This window comes from Salmo trutta, chromosome 35 (assembly GCF_901001165.1).
Source record: "Salmo trutta chromosome 35, fSalTru1.1, whole genome shotgun sequence".
Lineage (NCBI taxonomy): Eukaryota > Metazoa > Chordata > Actinopteri > Salmoniformes > Salmonidae > Salmo > Salmo trutta.
In genome coordinates this window covers 18718938-18736640 of record NC_042991.1, presented here as the reverse complement: position 1 = coordinate 18736640, position 17703 = coordinate 18718938, and the positions used below count along the sequence as shown (strand labels likewise).

General features: G+C 45.6%; 1 protein-coding gene across 6 annotated transcripts in view; it reads right to left on the bottom strand.

Moving 5' to 3' along the window:
• Nucleotides 1–1730: 1730 nt before the first annotated feature.
• LOC115174787 (transcription factor HIVEP2) overlaps nt 1731–17703 on the bottom strand; it is a 95922-nt gene continuing 79949 nt past the window's right edge. For 5 of the 6 annotated variants that reach the window (XM_029733682.1, XM_029733683.1, XM_029733681.1 and 2 more), the window contains 7 exons: nt 11945–12014; nt 6709–11836; nt 6295–6446; nt 5289–5464; nt 4940–5041; nt 3553–4493; nt 1731–2668 (listed from right to left, as the gene is read on the bottom strand). In XM_029733682.1, coding sequence (XP_029589542.1) covers nt 1802–2668; nt 3553–4493; nt 4940–5041; nt 5289–5464; nt 6295–6446; nt 6709–11598 — 7128 coding nt within the window. In that variant the 5' untranslated portion in view covers nt 11599–11836; nt 11945–12014 and the 3' untranslated portion in view covers nt 1731–1801. The remainder of the gene's footprint in view (nt 2669–3552; nt 4494–4939; nt 5042–5288; nt 5465–6294; nt 6447–6708; nt 11837–11944; nt 12015–17703) is intronic. The other variant, XM_029733686.1, reaches the window with a different exon arrangement.

Below are 17703 nucleotides of genomic sequence, written 5' to 3'. Positions count from 1 at the left end.
GTTTATTTGCAAACAGGTTTTTAAAAGCAACTGGATTCCAAATCCCAGTTCCAAAATTGATATACAGCATTATTGGATAGTACCCCCAAAATTTAGGAAACATAAGGTGCATTTTTCAGAGTTCTGGATATCTGTGTGTACAAGCATTTAATATATTTTGTTTTGTTGATGAACTGATGTCATTGCCCAGAATTAACTCTTTCCATGTTTAAATGTGTATGACTGTGTGTGTGTAAACCGCTGGGGTCTCCTCGTAGATAACACACTGGTGTCTCACTAATCTCTCTGTGTGTGTGTGTGTGTGTGTGTGTGTGTGTGTGTGTGTGTGTGTGTATACAAATTCATGGGCATTCAATATTTACATCAGCTGGAATGTTCCCCATACTAATCAGTAAATCAAGTACTTCAAGCAACGTGATTCACAGAAGATCAAACTATCTTTAATATTTCACTACTACTTCAGTAAGTGCTGAATGAAAACAAAAAATAAATGCACATTGATTCACTTAATGCTGAAGAGTTCTACTTTTTGTAAAAAATGTAAAATCACAACTAGTGTAGCCAATCCAGCGAACAGGAGAGAAAAAGTTCCAAGCATTTAGAACTAACTACCATACTGTATGTGGGTGTCAATCTAAAACCTAAGTGCATATATATATATATATATATATATATATATATATATATATATATATATATATATATATATATATATACTAGATATATATTCTGGTAAATTGTATCATATGTATATACCTCCAAGTAAAGTGCATTCACTTAGGTGTATATAAATACTTCTAACATATAAAGCCATTTTACAGTGTACATATTGTTTGCTCTAATTATGCCATAGCAAAACCCATGCTTTACATAGAAAAGGCATCCACAACATTAAGAAAAATGTACATTTTATGAAACATGATACAATAAATAGTATTATAGAATTGCTGCTGTACACAAAAGCCATTTCATTTCACTCATATAAAAATATGTTTTAGTGCAACCTTACATATATTGATTTTTCACATCATTCAGACTCAAGTGTCTAAAAAAGACAAGAAATTGCATTTATTACAAAGCTGATACACAAACGTGATATATTAACATATCTTCCTGCTTAATATGCTTATAAGAATATAAGCAAAAAGTAAAGAAAAGGCACGCACATCTGTACATTTAAACGTACCAGACTGGAGTCCATCATCAATTTGGTCAGGCTCATATATAAGTTAACATACTGTATGTATATTCTCTGAAAATTTAAATAAGAAAGAAATTGTTAAAATAGCAAACCAGGTTATAAAAGGCATGCTATACATTGAAACTACAGAGTATCTACTTAATTTGCTTGTTTAAAGACTTGTTTGTGTGTGTGTGTGTGTGTTTAAATGTCTGTCTCTCTGTGTGCGCGTCGTGTGTGTGTGTGTGTGTGTGTTTAAATGTCTGTCTCTCTGTGTGCGCGTCGTGTGTGTGTGTGTGTGTTTAAATGTCTGTCTCTCTGTGTGCGCGTTGTGTGTGTGTGTGTGTGTTTAAATGTCTGTCTCTCTGTGTGCGCGTCGTGTGTGTGTGTGTGTGTGTTTAAATGTCTGTCTCTCTGTGTGCGCGTCGTGTGTGTGTGTGTGTTTAAATGTCTGTCTCTCTGTGTGCGCGTCGTGTGTGTGTGTGTGTTTAAATGTCTGTCTCTCTGTGTGCGCGTCGTGTGTGTGTGTGTGTGTTTAAATGTCTGTCTCTCTGTGTGCGCGTCGTGTGTGTGTGTGTGCAAATGTCTTTACGTTGCACATCCTTCCCTTTTTAACAATGTTCACCTGTTCTCGGTGGCATCCTTTAATATATTTTTGCCTCTCTTTGTGCTTTCTGGTCTTTCCCCTGGGCTCTGTTGACCTGGCGACCTCTCCTTGGCAAAGTGGCCTGGGCCTGCCGTGGAACCCGCTGGGCCCTTTGATGTGGCTGGCAGGGAGGTATCCGAGCTGGAGCTGGAGTGTAGGGGGAGAGGGGAGGCAGAGCGGCCGTCCGGGGACTGCCTAACCTCTAGGCCACTAAAGTGCTGAATCCTGCTGGAGGCTCTCTCCTGAGGGCTGGGGTAAGGGGGGTGAGAGGAGTGAGGCAGTGGGGGGGGGTGTCTCTGATGGGCGTCTGAAGAGCACACCAACATGCCCTTCTCCAGAGTGTCATGTTCTGTAGCGATGCGGAGCGAGGCGATAGCTTTGGTACAAGTCTGTATGCTTTCCTCCCGCTGCTTAATGTCCTTGCTGTCTGACACGTCTGCGCTGTCCTGGCAACTTCCTGACCAGGGTAAGGACGGGCCAGGGGAGGGGACCGGCGTCCCCCGAGAGGAAGAGGATGATGACACCATCCTCTCCTGGCGCTGGGGTGAGTCGGACGACCCGGTGGAACCCCTGGACCCTCCTCCTCCCTCGGCCAGGTGGAAGGAGACCTCGCTGGTGCTGGACTCCTCGGACGTGCTCTTCTGCAGGGGGAGGCGGGCGGAATGGGCCAGGCCGGTGACTGAGGTGGGCACGGAGTGCACCATCTGGATGCCGCCAATGGGGATCATGGGGAAGGAGGTGCGGACCTGTTGCTGGGAGTGCAGGGGGAGGTGGCTGAACAGGCCCTGGTCGGGCTGAGGGGACTCCTGGCTGCTGTGGGGAGGGGAACCCTTCTTCTGCTCCTGAAACAATACAAGGTGAATTCAGTACAAAGTATAGTGGCCATAGATCAATAGGGTCTGTGGATCTTAGTATGCAGATGATCTCTGAAAGTACTATGTATTTTCTCAGTTTAAGTTCAACAATTGAACAGCTTGAAAAATATGAATATTCAACAATTGAAATGTCACAACTATATGCAGCAAAGCATCTACACTGTGGTACACCTAATGATGTATAAAGTGCTAACACTTGAAAATGTGGGTTCGTACTGACTGAGAAAATGTGAATGAGGAAAAGAGTGCAATGGATTTTGAGAAGGTAGGAAAAATCTGCTCACACACGACAAAACTTTTACCAGCTAAAAATAAGTCAAATATGAATATTTAAAAATGATACAGCTGAAGTGGGCTCCATGTCCTGCTTTATTTAAACTGGGGTTCCTGGAAAGTCGGGTTTAACAAGACTCTTAAGAACCAAAACAGCAGTTATTAACCACTGAGTGATGAGCCAAGCTACGGCTGCCTTATCTTTATATCACTCAGTTCCATGGAAACAAGCCAGATGGCATGGAGAAGAGAAGAATAACTCCACAGCACATGCACACTGTATTATACCTCTTTGCCCAGGGATTCTTAATTAGCCATATATAGAAATAGAAATGTCTGCAGATAGAGTAGCACTATATGGTGGACCTTCATGGGTCCATTGTACTTTAACTTTAAGTTAGACTCTCTAAGACAGTTGAAGGCAGAGACCATTTACCATCCTACCAGGCACTATTATTAATACTGTGATTCATTAGTTATTAACATACCGTCAGTAGGGAGCTGTTTATGAAGGCTCAAGTACAGTGTGAATAGAATAAAATAGAAGAGAACAGTTGAATATGTTCTGGAACACTTACCGTCTCCATCTCTGAATGGCTCCTGCTGTGCTGGCCCAGTGACACCATCTCTGAGTCTAGGTGCTTACTTAGACTCCAAGGGGCACTGTGATGGTGCATTCCCCTCCTGGGGGAGACAGGTCTGATCATGCCCCGGTGGTGACTGCGCGGAGACAGCTCCCTCCTGCCTGCAAGGTCCCTGCCTGGTGACGTGGGGCGTCCGGCGTGGGACAGGGGCGAGAGGTGACCTCTGGCGGACAGGTCCCTCCGAGGCGAGAGGTCCCTCCTGAAGGAGATGTCTCTCTTGGGGGAGATGTGCCTGAGAGGGGACACCTCTCTGTGGGGTGACAGGCGGCCACGGGGGGACAGGTCCCGTCGGGGGGAGAGGTACTTGCGTGAGGAGGTGGTGGGGGAGGGCTCTCGGAGAGGGGAGGACCCCAGGCCTGGAGAGGAGAGGCGAGACGGGGACAGGTCAAAGGAGGAGGAGCTGTGATCTGTGGACAGGCCAAAGTCCTTGTCCATGGAGCTGGGTATGTCTAGCCTGTTCTTATAGTCCTCGCCCAGGGCGCCCTGCAGTAGACGCTGGTACTCTGCCATCTGGCCCTGGCCTGCACGCTCGCTGGGCACCATGAGCTGGGTGATCTGGATGCTGGGCAGGCTGGTGAAGTAGCTGAAGATGGGCGGTTTGGAGCCGTGGCCCAGCAGGTCTGAGGAGTAGGCGCTCTGAGAGGCCGCCACAGCCGTGATGGAGAGAGACGGTATGCCATAGGGCTGAGGGCTAGTGCTTCTGGAGCGCGTTTTCGGCGTGGAGTCGCCATCGTAATCGTCGTCATCGTCTTCATCATCATCCACCTCATCCCCATCATCCTCGCCACCATCAGAATCATCAGCGTCTGAGAACTGGTGGTCCGCCATAATGCCTGACATCTTCCCAGACTCCCTCTGGCCATCCTCGCCATTGTCTAAAAATAAACATATTGGTTAATCAACCGTTGATCCAGTCGCTATGTAAATGCAATAACAGTAGCCTACTCTATTCTGCAAGACAAATAAACGGCATTTAGTGCAGTCTTAACAAGGAAATGGGATATAAAAACACAGTAGGACTTTTTATTTTTATGCGTTTACAGATATTTTACAGCAACCACAATTTATTTCAGTTGGATTGAATAGGTCACTGGAGTTCTTTTCTACTCTATGCAGAATGATGGGATTCAAGCAGGGAAAATGTGAACTGTGTATCTTAAAGTTGGTTATTTTACATAAACCTGGCAGAGAGGCGGCTCCTGGTTTTCATTACGATAATTGTCCCTCAAGAACCGCACCAGTGCAACTTACAGGGCCCAGTATTTATGAAATATTGGCTCATCTCTACACAATGTGCTCAGTCAGTCTGTCTGATTCATACCAGCTTCCTCGGCGTCTGCATCCTCCACAGATGTCACTGACACCCCGAGTTCCAAGCACTTCTTCATGTGGGCTTTCGACTTCATGTGTTTTGTCAGGTTTCCTGTAACCAGAGTTTACAACTTTTAAAAAGTCTTACTGGAAGCAGCATAGGACGTTACTTAAGCAGAGAGCGAGAACCTTGCCACTCTCCTAATGCAATGTAAACCGAAGTCTGTATTTGCAGTTCTACATAAATCATTTTCCAGTGTGAACACTGTTTATGTTTGAACTATCAGGTTAAATTACTTGAGAGGGAAGGTGTACATTTGTATATATCTGGTTATATGAAGTGGAAGAAGGACACCCACCTTTAGTTTTAAAAGCAAAGTTGCAGAACTTGCAGACATATGGCCTGACATCGGTGTGTGTGCGGATATGTTTCTTCAGCATGCTTGGCTTCTTACAACGAATTCCACACTCTTCACAGATGTACTTCCCTCTTCCTCTACCCCGCACGTAAACATAGTCTTCATTGGATTTGTACCTGAAATCATAAGAAGACCAGATTTTTCAACGTTATTGGAGGATATGGAGTATATCGAAGCGTGTTAAGGGGGCAAATATCGAATACATCAAACAGACCGCTTTACATTGGGAAGGTTTGTCTTTTACTGCTTAGAGAAAATTATTCTGGTGCCACATTCAACTGGGTATTGGTCAGAGATATTTTTACAGCTGTTCCCATTTATGAAATGGAATTCTTATACATTTTTCTCACTGTACATGGTAATATCATGAGACAATCCAGATATGTGATTTTGAAAACATTTCAGATGATTGAAAAACCAATTTGGAAATCTATTTATTGCTTGCACCAAAGCAAAATGTTACAGTAGCCTCATGCACAGTAGTCAACAATACCACGGCTGTTAAACAACAAAACTTTGCTCTCCTATATTTCCATAAAAACAGTAGCCTATACTAGTAACTCCTTCAAACCATAATTAAAATCCATCTGAAAAATCCATCCTGTTTTTTTTTATCTATCAAATTTCTACAGAAAACACCCTCAAGTCCATAAATGTGAAGTAATTAAAAATGTGAAATAATTTAAAAAAATCAAGTAATACTTAATTTCCAGTTATCACAGTCATTGTGTACCATTCTCAAATAATATAATCTCTGAAGAAGTGGTTTCAGCCACCAGGCAATAAATAAAGTGCTGCTCATCTTCTGCCTTTCACAAAACTGTACATTTTGTGTAAAAGTCACAAAAATATACAGATTTAAGCAGCAGTCTCGAGAAGGTGCCACACTGATATTAAAATGCATTCAATAAAATGTTAATGGTTAATGGCAGCCATCTTCACATACCCTCCTTCAAAGATTTTGATGCGAGTGGGCTCAGCCGGCTTTGAGGAGGCCTCCTTCTCTCCGTGGTCCTCCTTGACTCGATCCCTGGAGCTCAGCCCCTTGATTTTCTTCCCATATTTGCTCACATCTAGCTGCATGAGCTCTGGCTTCATCTGCAAGTGAAAAACATGCATAACACTCAGTTAAATCCTCACAAACACACAAAAACTTTTGATGGCAGATGTACTGGAATGTTGGCTTCAAAATAGACTTTTATCCCAGATTGGTTTCTAATATTGTAGGAGATTTCAAACTCTCTAAAGCATGCAAATTCTAAACCTTGAGTACTTATTTAGTAACAAACCGTTAACCACCCATTAACCAATAAATACATGAACTATGAATATGATGGCACTGTATGTGACGTGTGATTACCTGCTCAAACTTCTGCTTCCAAGCAAGAGAGGACACAAGTTTTCCAGTCCTGGGTTGACACATAGCAGCCATCGTGTAGGTTTCTGTGTTCTTCCTCTGCTTGGAGCAGAGCAGTGCCAGAGTAGACTTGGTGCTGAGACTGAGAGGGTTAGGGTTGTAAGAGCTGACGCACCAGGAGCCGTAGACAGAAGTCAGGGGAGTCGTCTGAGCGTTGTTTGGCTTGGTGTAATTCAGGAAGCACCAGCTGACACTGGTTGTCGTACGAAGACTGGGGAACTGAAAGAACTGCTGAACGTCGGCCAGATCTGTGAGCATTAGAGTGCTTCCAGCATCGCCCCCACTCTGATTGGCAGCCAGCTGCACCAGCAAGTTGACAGGTATCTTGCTGCCCATGAGTGGCTTGGCTTCCTCTGGAGTGTCACTGGAGGAGACCATGAACTGTGGGCTGCAGCTAGCCTCTGGGGTGGAGTCATCTACGTCCAGCTCCTCTGGGGACTCTCTGCCACCAGGGAAGTCCGTTACGATTTGCAGAGGGGGAGTGAAGCTGTCAGCTGGTGGCACATCAGGTATGTGAGGTGCGTTGGAACGTACTGGGATTTTGGTGGAGGGGAAGTCTGCTGGTGGGGAGGAGGACATCCTCTCCTGATCGTCCATTGAACCCTCGCTCTTCAGAGGGGCATGCTTTGATAACTTGCCGCTGTCTTTCGAAGCACTCAGCTCGACAGCGCTCAGCTCCTTTACAATCTGACCGTACATCTTCTCCTCCTTGACCCGTTTCTGCTGTTTGGTCTCTATGAAGAGTTCCAGACTACTGGCTGGTGATAGCATCCGCTTGCTTCCCCCAATACTGGAGGACGCATCCGTGGTGGAGATGGTTCCTGATGTCAACGACAGCGGAATTCCCGTGTTCAGTCTCCCGTGTTCAGTGTTCAGATCCGGAATATTCCACAGTGGATAACGTAGAGCTCCCTCAGGCTGACCAAGGATCTGAGATAAATTGAAGCCAACGCCTTGCTTTGAAACAGTGCCACCTGTGAGTGAACTAGACGATACACTCTCTGAGCATATGACTCTTGCTGAATAAGTGCTCTGGCCATGGTTAGCTAAGAGTTGTGAAACACTTGTGTACATAACACTTCCGTAAGATGGCACTTGAGTCTGTATCCTAACGGGGACTAGCATACCTGGGAGAGATGACTGTAAACCTGCATTCTGAGTGGCGAAGATTGGCTGGACCTGTTGCAAGAGCACCGTGCTCTCGGTGAGGGCCACTTTAGATGGTAGAGAGCCGTAATGCTGGGCCTGGGGGGAGGCTCTGGAGGGATACTGATAGCTCTGACTGATAGCACCGTCAGCTTTTGCATCGCATTGCTCCTGAATCTGCTGTAGCTGATTAAGAGGTGGGTTGGATTTGTGGATCATGTGTGGTAGACTAGGCTGTCTGATATGTAGTTTCTGTAACTGGTGTGGCTGGAAAGCCAGATGCTGCTTGTGTCTCTGTGTGGACTCGGGATGCCAGAACAGACCTGGCTGAAATGGCAGGAAAGGCAGTGAAGCCAAGCTGTTCTGGAGTGAGGAGTATTGTATCGTTTCCTTGCTCATGAGCTCGTGACCTGGATGCTCTCCCTCTGATGACTGTTGACTTGGCAGACGAGATGACTTCTGGAACAGTGGTGGGTCGTCCTGGCTGTCCTCACTAATGCTCTGTTGCAGAAGATGATGATGTGACCCTCTCTTGGGTCTTGCTACTTCGCTGGCTGATGCACCGAGAGAACTTTGAGAGGATGGGGGGCTCTGCCAAGATGAGGGTCCATGGTCCGAGTGTTCTTGCTTGACAGTAATTTCGAGACCACCTTGCTCATGCACCACAGTCTCAGGGTAAACACTGAGGGATGCCTGCCTTACTAGGTAGCCCCGTCTCCGATCTTTCATGGCTGATGCACTGGAGTAAACCTCTCCCTGTCTGGATGATGTTGAGAGGCTGCCATAGTCGAAGGACTTGCTACGGATCTCTGGGATCTCGGTGGGCAGAGCGCTAGGAGCCTGTTCTGATGAGGAGCGTCGCATCTCCCTCTGCTGGTGATGGCCGGGGATAGTGAGAGAGTTGCCGCTGTACTCAGACTGCTTGCCAAAGTCCTCCTGCTTGGACGGTGACACAGACTTTAGGTTCTCTTCCCTGTCAAAGGACATAGAGAAGCTGGAGCTGTGGGACAGGTTGCTCTCCTGGCTGGGGCTCCTGGACAGGCTGGTGCAGGACTCAAAGCTGGACTCCCCAGAGGAGTGCTCCAGGTCTGCCAGACGCAGACGCTTCTTCTTAGGAGGCAGCTTCTCCGCAGGGAGTTGGGACAGTGTCTCACTCCTCTGGGGCCACTGGAACTCTTCAACGTGCTTCTCCGGCTCCTTGGTCGGTAGATCAGGCTCTTTCTCTGGTTTATCTGGCTCCTCTGTCACCCTGATTTCAGGCACTTGGATATTAGGCTGACGTACCAGTTTGGGGGGCATGTGACAGGGCTGGTTGGATGAAACTAAATCACTGTTGCTTTGCTGCTGCTGCTCCATGCTCTTAGACCTCAGGATAAACTCTGGGCTCTGCACATCCTCTATGTTCTCTGTATCTGACTGCTCTGAATATTGGCTGGAGGGTTTATCCTGCAGGTAGCCTGGGTGCTCGAAGGACTCTGACTTCTCAAAGGAGTTTGGCCTACTGAGTGAGTTGGTGTGCTGAATGACAGATATAACATTGCCAGCTGCCTTTCTGTCAGAGTCTGGGACTAGCACTACGTCCTCTGAGCACATGCTACTACAGCATGTTTCAAAACTGTCTGATTGGCTATGTGCACTGTACATAGATCCCATGGATCCCTTTCCAGTAGGTGTCCCCCTTGAACCCTCTTGACTACCTTGTTTTGAATCATAATCTCTGACCATATCTACTGAGCCACTACAACTACTGTCGTACTGGACAGGGCCATCCTCCTCATCTCCTACACTCTTTTCCTTCCTGCGTTTACGAGTGGCAATCTCTGTCATTCCCACTTTAGTACCATATGGGCTGTATGCTGTATGCTCGGGCACCACAGGACTGCGCTCCCCTAGCTTTAATGCCACGGATGGGGCTGCGTTCTTGGGAACGTGTCCATAGGTTTCATAGTCACCATGCCCTTCATGTGCTGAATGCTCAAAAGCTGCCTGTCTCCTAAGCCTCCTCAGACCGGCAGCACCCGGGTAGAAGACATCATCAGAGGTCATCATCTCGTCAAAGGAGTGGCTCACTCTTATCCCCGGTGGGACGTTGAGGTTGGTCGGGGAGGATGTTGGCATTGAGTTACTCCTAATGAGTGTCCCTGAATCAGAAGGAGTCTCTAGTAGACCTGTGTTGCTTTGGCAAGGGCCTGTGGGATACTGCTTAGGGTCAACACCTGCTAATATTTGCACTTCACCACTATCATTTCGGAAAAAAATATGATCCTCAGATATCTTCCCCATTACTATGTTAGTGTCTTGGCCAACAGTGGCCATGCCTACTGCAATGGATTGTCTAGATCTAGCAGAGTTAGGTTTGTAATACCAAGTCCGACCAAACATGATCTCCTCGTAGGACTTTGCGTTTGTGTTGGGAGGGCTGATCTGTTGCTCTGCACTCTCTGAACGGGAGAAGTAGCCTGAGTCTGTGCTGCCTTTGCTGTGTGGACTCAGAAGGTTCAGGGACTGCTGGGACTGCTGGTCTGAGTCCTGTGATCCCTTCTTCTCTGTCAGTCTCAGAGCCAGTCTCTGTTTGATAGTGGGAGAGTCATCCACGCGGCCAACCTGGGAGCTGATGTGAGAAGCCTTGAGTTCCGTGAATGGGGGGCACTCCAATGCTGTTGGTGGGACCCCTTGTTTTGGGACAATTAGGATAGGCACTTTCATGGAAGTCATAGCTAGCTCCTCAGCTGAGTCAGCATATGCCGGCTCCCTACCCTTCTCCATTGTGCTTTTGTCCATCTCAAATGATATCTGGGGAATGGGGCTGCCTTTGTCCATAAACATGGAGGCCTCTGCAGTCTCCTCGTCGGTGTCTGTGCTCTGTTCACCATCTGAGTGTACTTCCGTCTCTCCCACTGAGGACGCCTGATCCATGTCTGTGCGTGAAACTGCCAGTTCGGAGAATGGGACTAGTCCTGCTTTGATGGCATGGGCATGAGATTTCCTGTGTTTGTACAAATTACTCTTGGTTTTAAATGAGAACCCACAGGGGACACAAGGGTAGGGGCGTTCCCCAGTGTGTGAACGAATGTGCTTCTTCAGCACGCTGGGTTTAGCACAAGCCCTTCCACAGTAGTGGCAGATATACTTCCCTGGCTTCTTGGGTTTCTGCTCCTTCTTGTATCCCTCCTCTGGTGGCTCCGGCCCTGACTGGGAATACTGGCCAAAAGAACTGGGTAAACTGGGAGATTTCTGACGAGGGAAAACTCCATGGGCACGAGGGTGTCCAGGGAATATGTCGTCGGAAGGGAGCTGTCCAGCGAAGGGCCAGGCATGGGCCTCCAGACCGGGCTGTGGCTTGGCTCCGGACAGGAAGCGCTCTTGCATGGGCTGTTGTGGGTATGGTTGTGGTAGCTGGTAGGAGTAAGTACGAGGGAAAGCCTGTGTGTACTGACTATCTTGAGATGACTGACCCATTGCAGTTGCTAGCATCTTCCCAGAGCCATACTTTCGTGCTGAGCCAGTAATATTGCTGCCACTGGCACCACTTTGAAGGCTTTCGCGATGCGAGTGCCTCTTTTCCTCTGGGTCAGCGAAAGTGCTTCTTTTTGTGCCAGCTGAGGGCTCAGAGACCCATTTCCTTTGTAGCTTCTCCCGGGGATCCTTGGTGCATTTTGGTCCAGCAGCAGATTCACGTGGCTCCATTGTCCCTCTAGACGTCAGTTGGGTTTCTCAAAGGTCAAATGTCAGATGCTGTCACACCTGGAGATCTTAAACAAAAGGGCCTTCCATTGCTGAAGTTGGTTTGTTCCACATTTGAGTGACGAAGATCCTCTATAATCTGCATCAGAACACTTTCTTTCTGTCAATCATACTGTAGACTTGCTAACATCCCTCCAATTTTCTGTCCAATTCATTAAATGTATGAAGATCTTTTCGTGATCTGAAAACGTAAACAGAATATATATATATATATAAATGCCATGTACTGTAAAATAAAACATGATCTTAAAAATCCTGATTGGGTACATATTTATTATTGAACACTTACCGGTCTTAAAAAAAAAGTGCTTGTTGATTTCTCTCTTTTTACAACTTCCAAAAGAATCTTCACATAAGACCTGGAGAGAGGAGAGAGAAATAATTCAGTGAGTGAAACAAAACACTCACTGAGAATTCACTGTTAATAACTTATGTCTCTAGGATTTTCCTCCATTTTCAAATAAATGAATCCCAGTTCGGTCATCTATATTCTCATGTACAGTGGCATGTAGTACAAAGAGTACAGTGCTAAACTAGACTGAAGTTGAAATATTTCTACAGAGTGTAGTTTCAAACTGAACCACCCCCTCTTGCTAACAGTGAGTCATCAGTACCAAATAGGCCCACGTAGTTCCTAAAAGACACAGAAACTATAAATAACCATTTGTGGTTCTATTTCCGAGTGTTAACATACAGAAACCACACCAACACTTGAATACAGAATGAACCCCAGTTTCTGAGGCTAACATGCTGAACCTGCAAGTCTATGCTGTGTATTTCCTGATTTCAGTTTTTTTTCTCTGATTGCGACAGACACACACACACAAGGCCCCCTTTGCTCTGGAGCTGTTGGGGTAAGAGCACGAAAGCTGTGTGACGCGGGTGTCTGGAGGCCAACGTGAGAACTAAAAATAGACCGGCAGAAAACCACTGGTATTTTTAGCACCGGAAATATTTACTTTTGGACCGTTTTTGTTTTCATTCTTTTCAATGCTGTTACACAAAAAGAATGTGTGCAAACACCAGAGGGGTAAACGACAAAGCAGGTTCAAGGAGTTAGCCAGCTAACTTAAAAAATATATATATATTTTAAGACAATTGAAATCGGCATGGTCTAATTGATTCAACAAACTTAAATACATATCTAAGTTTAACTTTTTTAATGTACCATAAAATCAATAGTCATTTCTGGTTGCTTATCAAAGTTAGCTGACTAACTTTGATCCTGCTTTCTAGTATACCCCTCTGGACATACCATAAGCCCTCTGTGGAAGCCTGAGTTTTGCAACTACAGTTTCGCAACTACAGTATAAGTGGTTGGATGGAGGTTTGCTACAGGCCAGATCCTCTTTATGTAAATAGCATCCAACAATATCGTTAAACACCCATATATGTTTCAATTAAATCAAAAGCCAGATGTGTATGTGACAAAACAGCCATGTTTTGCTACGTTTAAAAATAGGAAAATACAGAAAGCAGTCTCACTGGAAACACACCTGCATGAACAGTTGTTGATACCAACTTAAAGTAATGTGCTTGATTGACAGCTTTGTAAAGATAACGTAGATATAGATACATTCTGAGAGAGATATTCAGAGAGGAATAATAAATAACAAAGATGTCTAAACCTAAAGTACTTGAACCTGCCTCCTAACTCCAAGCTTATTTTCACAAAATATGCCCTCAATTGCAAGTATTTTGTGAAATAAGGGTCAACTGACGCAATTGAGCTTCATGATACCAGAGCAAACTGATCACTGAGTGGAAAAGAGTAATCTGTCTAAGCTGGAGTCAGTTTCATATATCACACTTAATGGCGGCCATGTTGGCACACCCCTCGCCCCTCTCCACAGTTGGGAGCATCTCCTTCCTTTAATGAATCTTTCTAGCTCTGCTGCTGGGTCCCAGGGATGTGGATGCAATGCTGATAAACAGAAAAGTATCTCTTGTTAATCTATACAGATCTGCTACCATGGTGCCGAAGCATAAGCTTACCATTTTGTAAATCAAAGAAATGGTATTGAATGGGTTATATAAAGTGCTATTCATCCCAACTAAAACCCTGTCCTATTTTCTGATTGAGTGTGGGTGAGAATATTCATTGGCATCTTTTTCAAGTGGAGTACCTGGAGGAAGTGTGCGTGGGACAGTGACAGAGGCAGTGTGTCAGGGACACTTCGCTCTATAGAAACGGAACATCCTCAAAGATATAAACAGAAACACTCCACTGGATGATTCAAGCATTTTATGTAACATATCCATAGTCCAACAGTACATCATGTGATATGAAGGCCCTCTGCCAAAAACCGATGCCCCCGATAAGGCAGACATTTTTATTATACAGTACACCGTAAGTTTCTGCACGCATTCACGAGCACACACACACATCAAGCCATGCACTACATATACCTCCATCAACCCCTCCTCCCCCGGAGGTATGCATAATGGGGGAGGACAGAACGCTGAGAGAGAGCCTCTGCCCACCTTCGGCCCAGTTCTGGCTTCTGACTGGGGATCTACGGGGAGTGTAGGAGGCTGCTAGCCTGGGGCAGTGCCATGCCCTATACACTGACACACATCTCCATTGTGGGTAGGAAAAGATCAAACCTTACAGAGGCCCTTTAACTCTAGCAAAATACATCCTCTTTCCAAAGCAGCGATTAGGTATTGAGCGTTTTTTGGGCAGACAGATTCAGGAGAGAGGATTATAGGATGTTTGTTATTTTGTGTGTCAATCACTTATGTGTGGCAGCCATAGTTATCCTTAAACCATTTGGCCAGCCAAGATGGCACATACCAATTTGAAGTGCTTGGAATTCCTTTCAACACTGAAATAGAGAATAGAGTGAATCCCGTTTTATTTTTCCCTCCCTCAAATACCAACATCTGAAGTTAAAATGAACCATGACGCTATATTTCTCACTGTCCAACCAAAAGTTCAATGCAGGACACGAGCACTGTAAATAAATACACAAACAAAATAGTGTAAATAAAAGTCTTAATAACAGTCTTTAACACTGTTATTATCAACTGCTCTGCTGTTTTAGACCTGCCAGCATTACATGTTATAAAACAAATTGAGACAATTCAATCAACCTCATCTGGTTCCAGTCCCATCTCTCTTACAGAGTTGGGCAATTCAAAAATGTGTGTACACGGTTCTGTTGGTCTAATTCCTCTAGAAACAAAGGTTAGTCACATGGGCAGACGCCTGTGAGCTTTGGTTCTCTCTTAAACCAGAGGGCCATTCGATTAGCACAGTGGCCTAATTAAGTGGGGTTGACCGTGACACACCCACCAGCGTGCGGTGGCGTGTTTTTACCCCCTTTTGTTTGTCCTCCTGGTGACATCACATTCACAACAGCGATGTAGGCAGGCACGCACACACACAGGCCGTTTCTGATTTCCCTGAGCCGAAACAGGCACAGTTTCTTGTACTTTCCAGGGCAGACTCTGAATAATTCAAGGCATTGCTAATTGTTTCCATTCAGTAATTACAGAGTTTATGGTCGTCCTGCCTAGGAGTGCATCATGGTCAGTGCCTCAGCCTCAGGAGGGCTAATGGGACCCCCAACTGAAACCTCTGATTTATCTGTGCGTTGGCTTGTTTCATTTTCTTTCTTTCTTTTTTTTCCTCTGGCTTTTATGGGAAGCTAGAACTGTCATAGAAACACATACATATCTGCATGTTATGGTTTCTTTATCTTTCCTTACAGTGGGAATGAGAGGAGAGCTGGGTCAGTGTGTTGTGGTCTTTGTTCCAGCTATCCAGCTCATTAGGGATGGAGGCAACTTTAACAGCTCCAACTGGCTTTATCAACTGCTAGCTAGGGAAAATGTGAAAGGGCTCTGAAAATAGATTGAAGCAAGGGTCCTACAATAAAGTATTGTGTGTTTTAGGCGTTCAGGGAATTATTCACAATGTGCTATATTCAGAATCACTTGGTTCTCAAATGGACTGCATGTGCATCATTGATAGAGCACACATGTTCGTGTGACTATTGAAAGGACTGAATCATCTGTATTAAAGATGCGGTCTTGAACACACTTCTCGGTTCTGTTCAATTGCAGGTTCATTTGTGGCTCTGAAGGTGAAAAAGAGTAGCTTGTGTGGTCTTCACCAGTCTGTATCATGTATCAACAGATTTCCTATTGACCATGACTAAAATAGAATGGAATACAAACATCAGCAAAACAACGTACTATAAATAAAGGCCCCTCGGCCCGCCACAGAATAAATGTTTGAAACAGAAAATATCCCTGAATCTTATTGAAATCCCAGCAATAACTATTTTCACACTTAAACTTAACTCCCAGCAGCTTGGGTTTTGACAGCACGTGACAGAACCATTTGCACAGCAAGCAGGTTTGGGGTGTGATTTTATCCACAGCCAGCAGGTTTAGGGTGTGATTTTATCCACTGTAAGCAGGTTCTGTGGATGTATCACCCAGGCTGTTTGCAAGTCAGCCCCACGGAGTGTCATATCGACTCCTCATTAGGAGCCCAAAGATGATGCACAGCCTGGAGCCGGGAGAGACTGCAGCTGGGAGATACTGCAGTCTGAGACTGTGAAGAGGCAGAATGCAACAGGCTGAAAGACCAGGGGAGAGAGAGAGACCATCCATCGCTCAAACCAGGTCCAGATGGTCAGCAGAGAAGGTTTGGCCTCACAGAGCAATACTAAAATGACAACTACATTGTATAGTGTTTAACAGAAATGTATAGAATGGTATATGTGAATGGGCAATGTTTATGGCATGATGGGATGGATATTTTGTTTCGGGACAAACTCTGTACTGATTAAACTACTAGGTACAGGATTCAGACAAAAATCCTATCCTAACAGTCATCCATCCTGTCATATCCAGGTCTATATTTCCAGCAGCAAGTAGGAGGTTTAGCTAGGCAGTTGAATAGGATGGGAGGGGATATTTTTAACGTAGAGGATGTGTGTGTGTGAGTGGTGAAAAGAGAGAGCTGTGCTCTGCGTAGGTGAGAGGTTTCGGCTAGTCTCATTCAGACGGGCTGAGGTGAGGAGTGTGGGTGACACTTCCTGTGTGGGAGGAACAAGCCTGAATGCTATGCAGCAAGGTGACCAAACTTATGAATTGGCGTTACGAAAGAGGCTGGTTACACAAGCCGGCTAGGCGGCTTGACGCTCGCTCCGCTCGGGTCACCTCGACTCTCCGTCCGTGTGGGGTGAGAGTAGGAAGATGGCCGTTCAATAGGCATAGCAAACCACACCTTAAATTGATGTGTGAACTGTGTGTAACCCTGCAATAGGTACAAGCAATATGATAGTAGTTCCACCTTTCCCTCTGACAGGCCAGGTGGAAATTCTTGCTTCTATTTGCCTTTGTGGTTATGAGATACCACAAAGACATTTGGCATTGAACGAGTTAACATCATCCATCTGCAACAAATTCTAAACATATCGACGTTACAAAAATCTGGCCGCTGGGTTGTCTCTTAACAAATCGCTGTGTGCCAAATCTTGACTGTGTGCCAAATCTTCACTGGGCCATGACACCGGCCATTAAATAAGACATGGATATCAGCCCCCATGCCTGATGATGTTACTGCTGATTGTGATGAATGTTATCTGCTCATCCAAGAATGCTGGGCCATTATGAACAAGTCATCTACAGTAGGAGCACCGGCTATAAACACTATCTCTGTCCATGGTGCGGAGCTAGTCAGGCACTCAGGCCAACAGCACACACCTCTCCTCACAGACACTTTCCCCAAAGACACCATATGCTCATTTGTTTATGAGTTTTGATTGGTGCCTCCATCCAGTGTCTGATCTGACCTCTCCCTGGCTCTCTCCCAGAGGACACTAGTCAGTTCTAGAGACCAGGGGCAGAGCTGTCTGTATGTGTTGGGTAAAGGACTACAACACAGATCTGTCTGTTGGTGTTGGGTAAAGGACTACAATACAGAGCTGTCTGTTGGTGTTGGGTAAAGGACTACAATACAGAGCTGTCTGTTGGTGTTGGGTAAAGGACTACAATACAGAGCTGTCTGTAGGTGTTGGGTAAAGGACT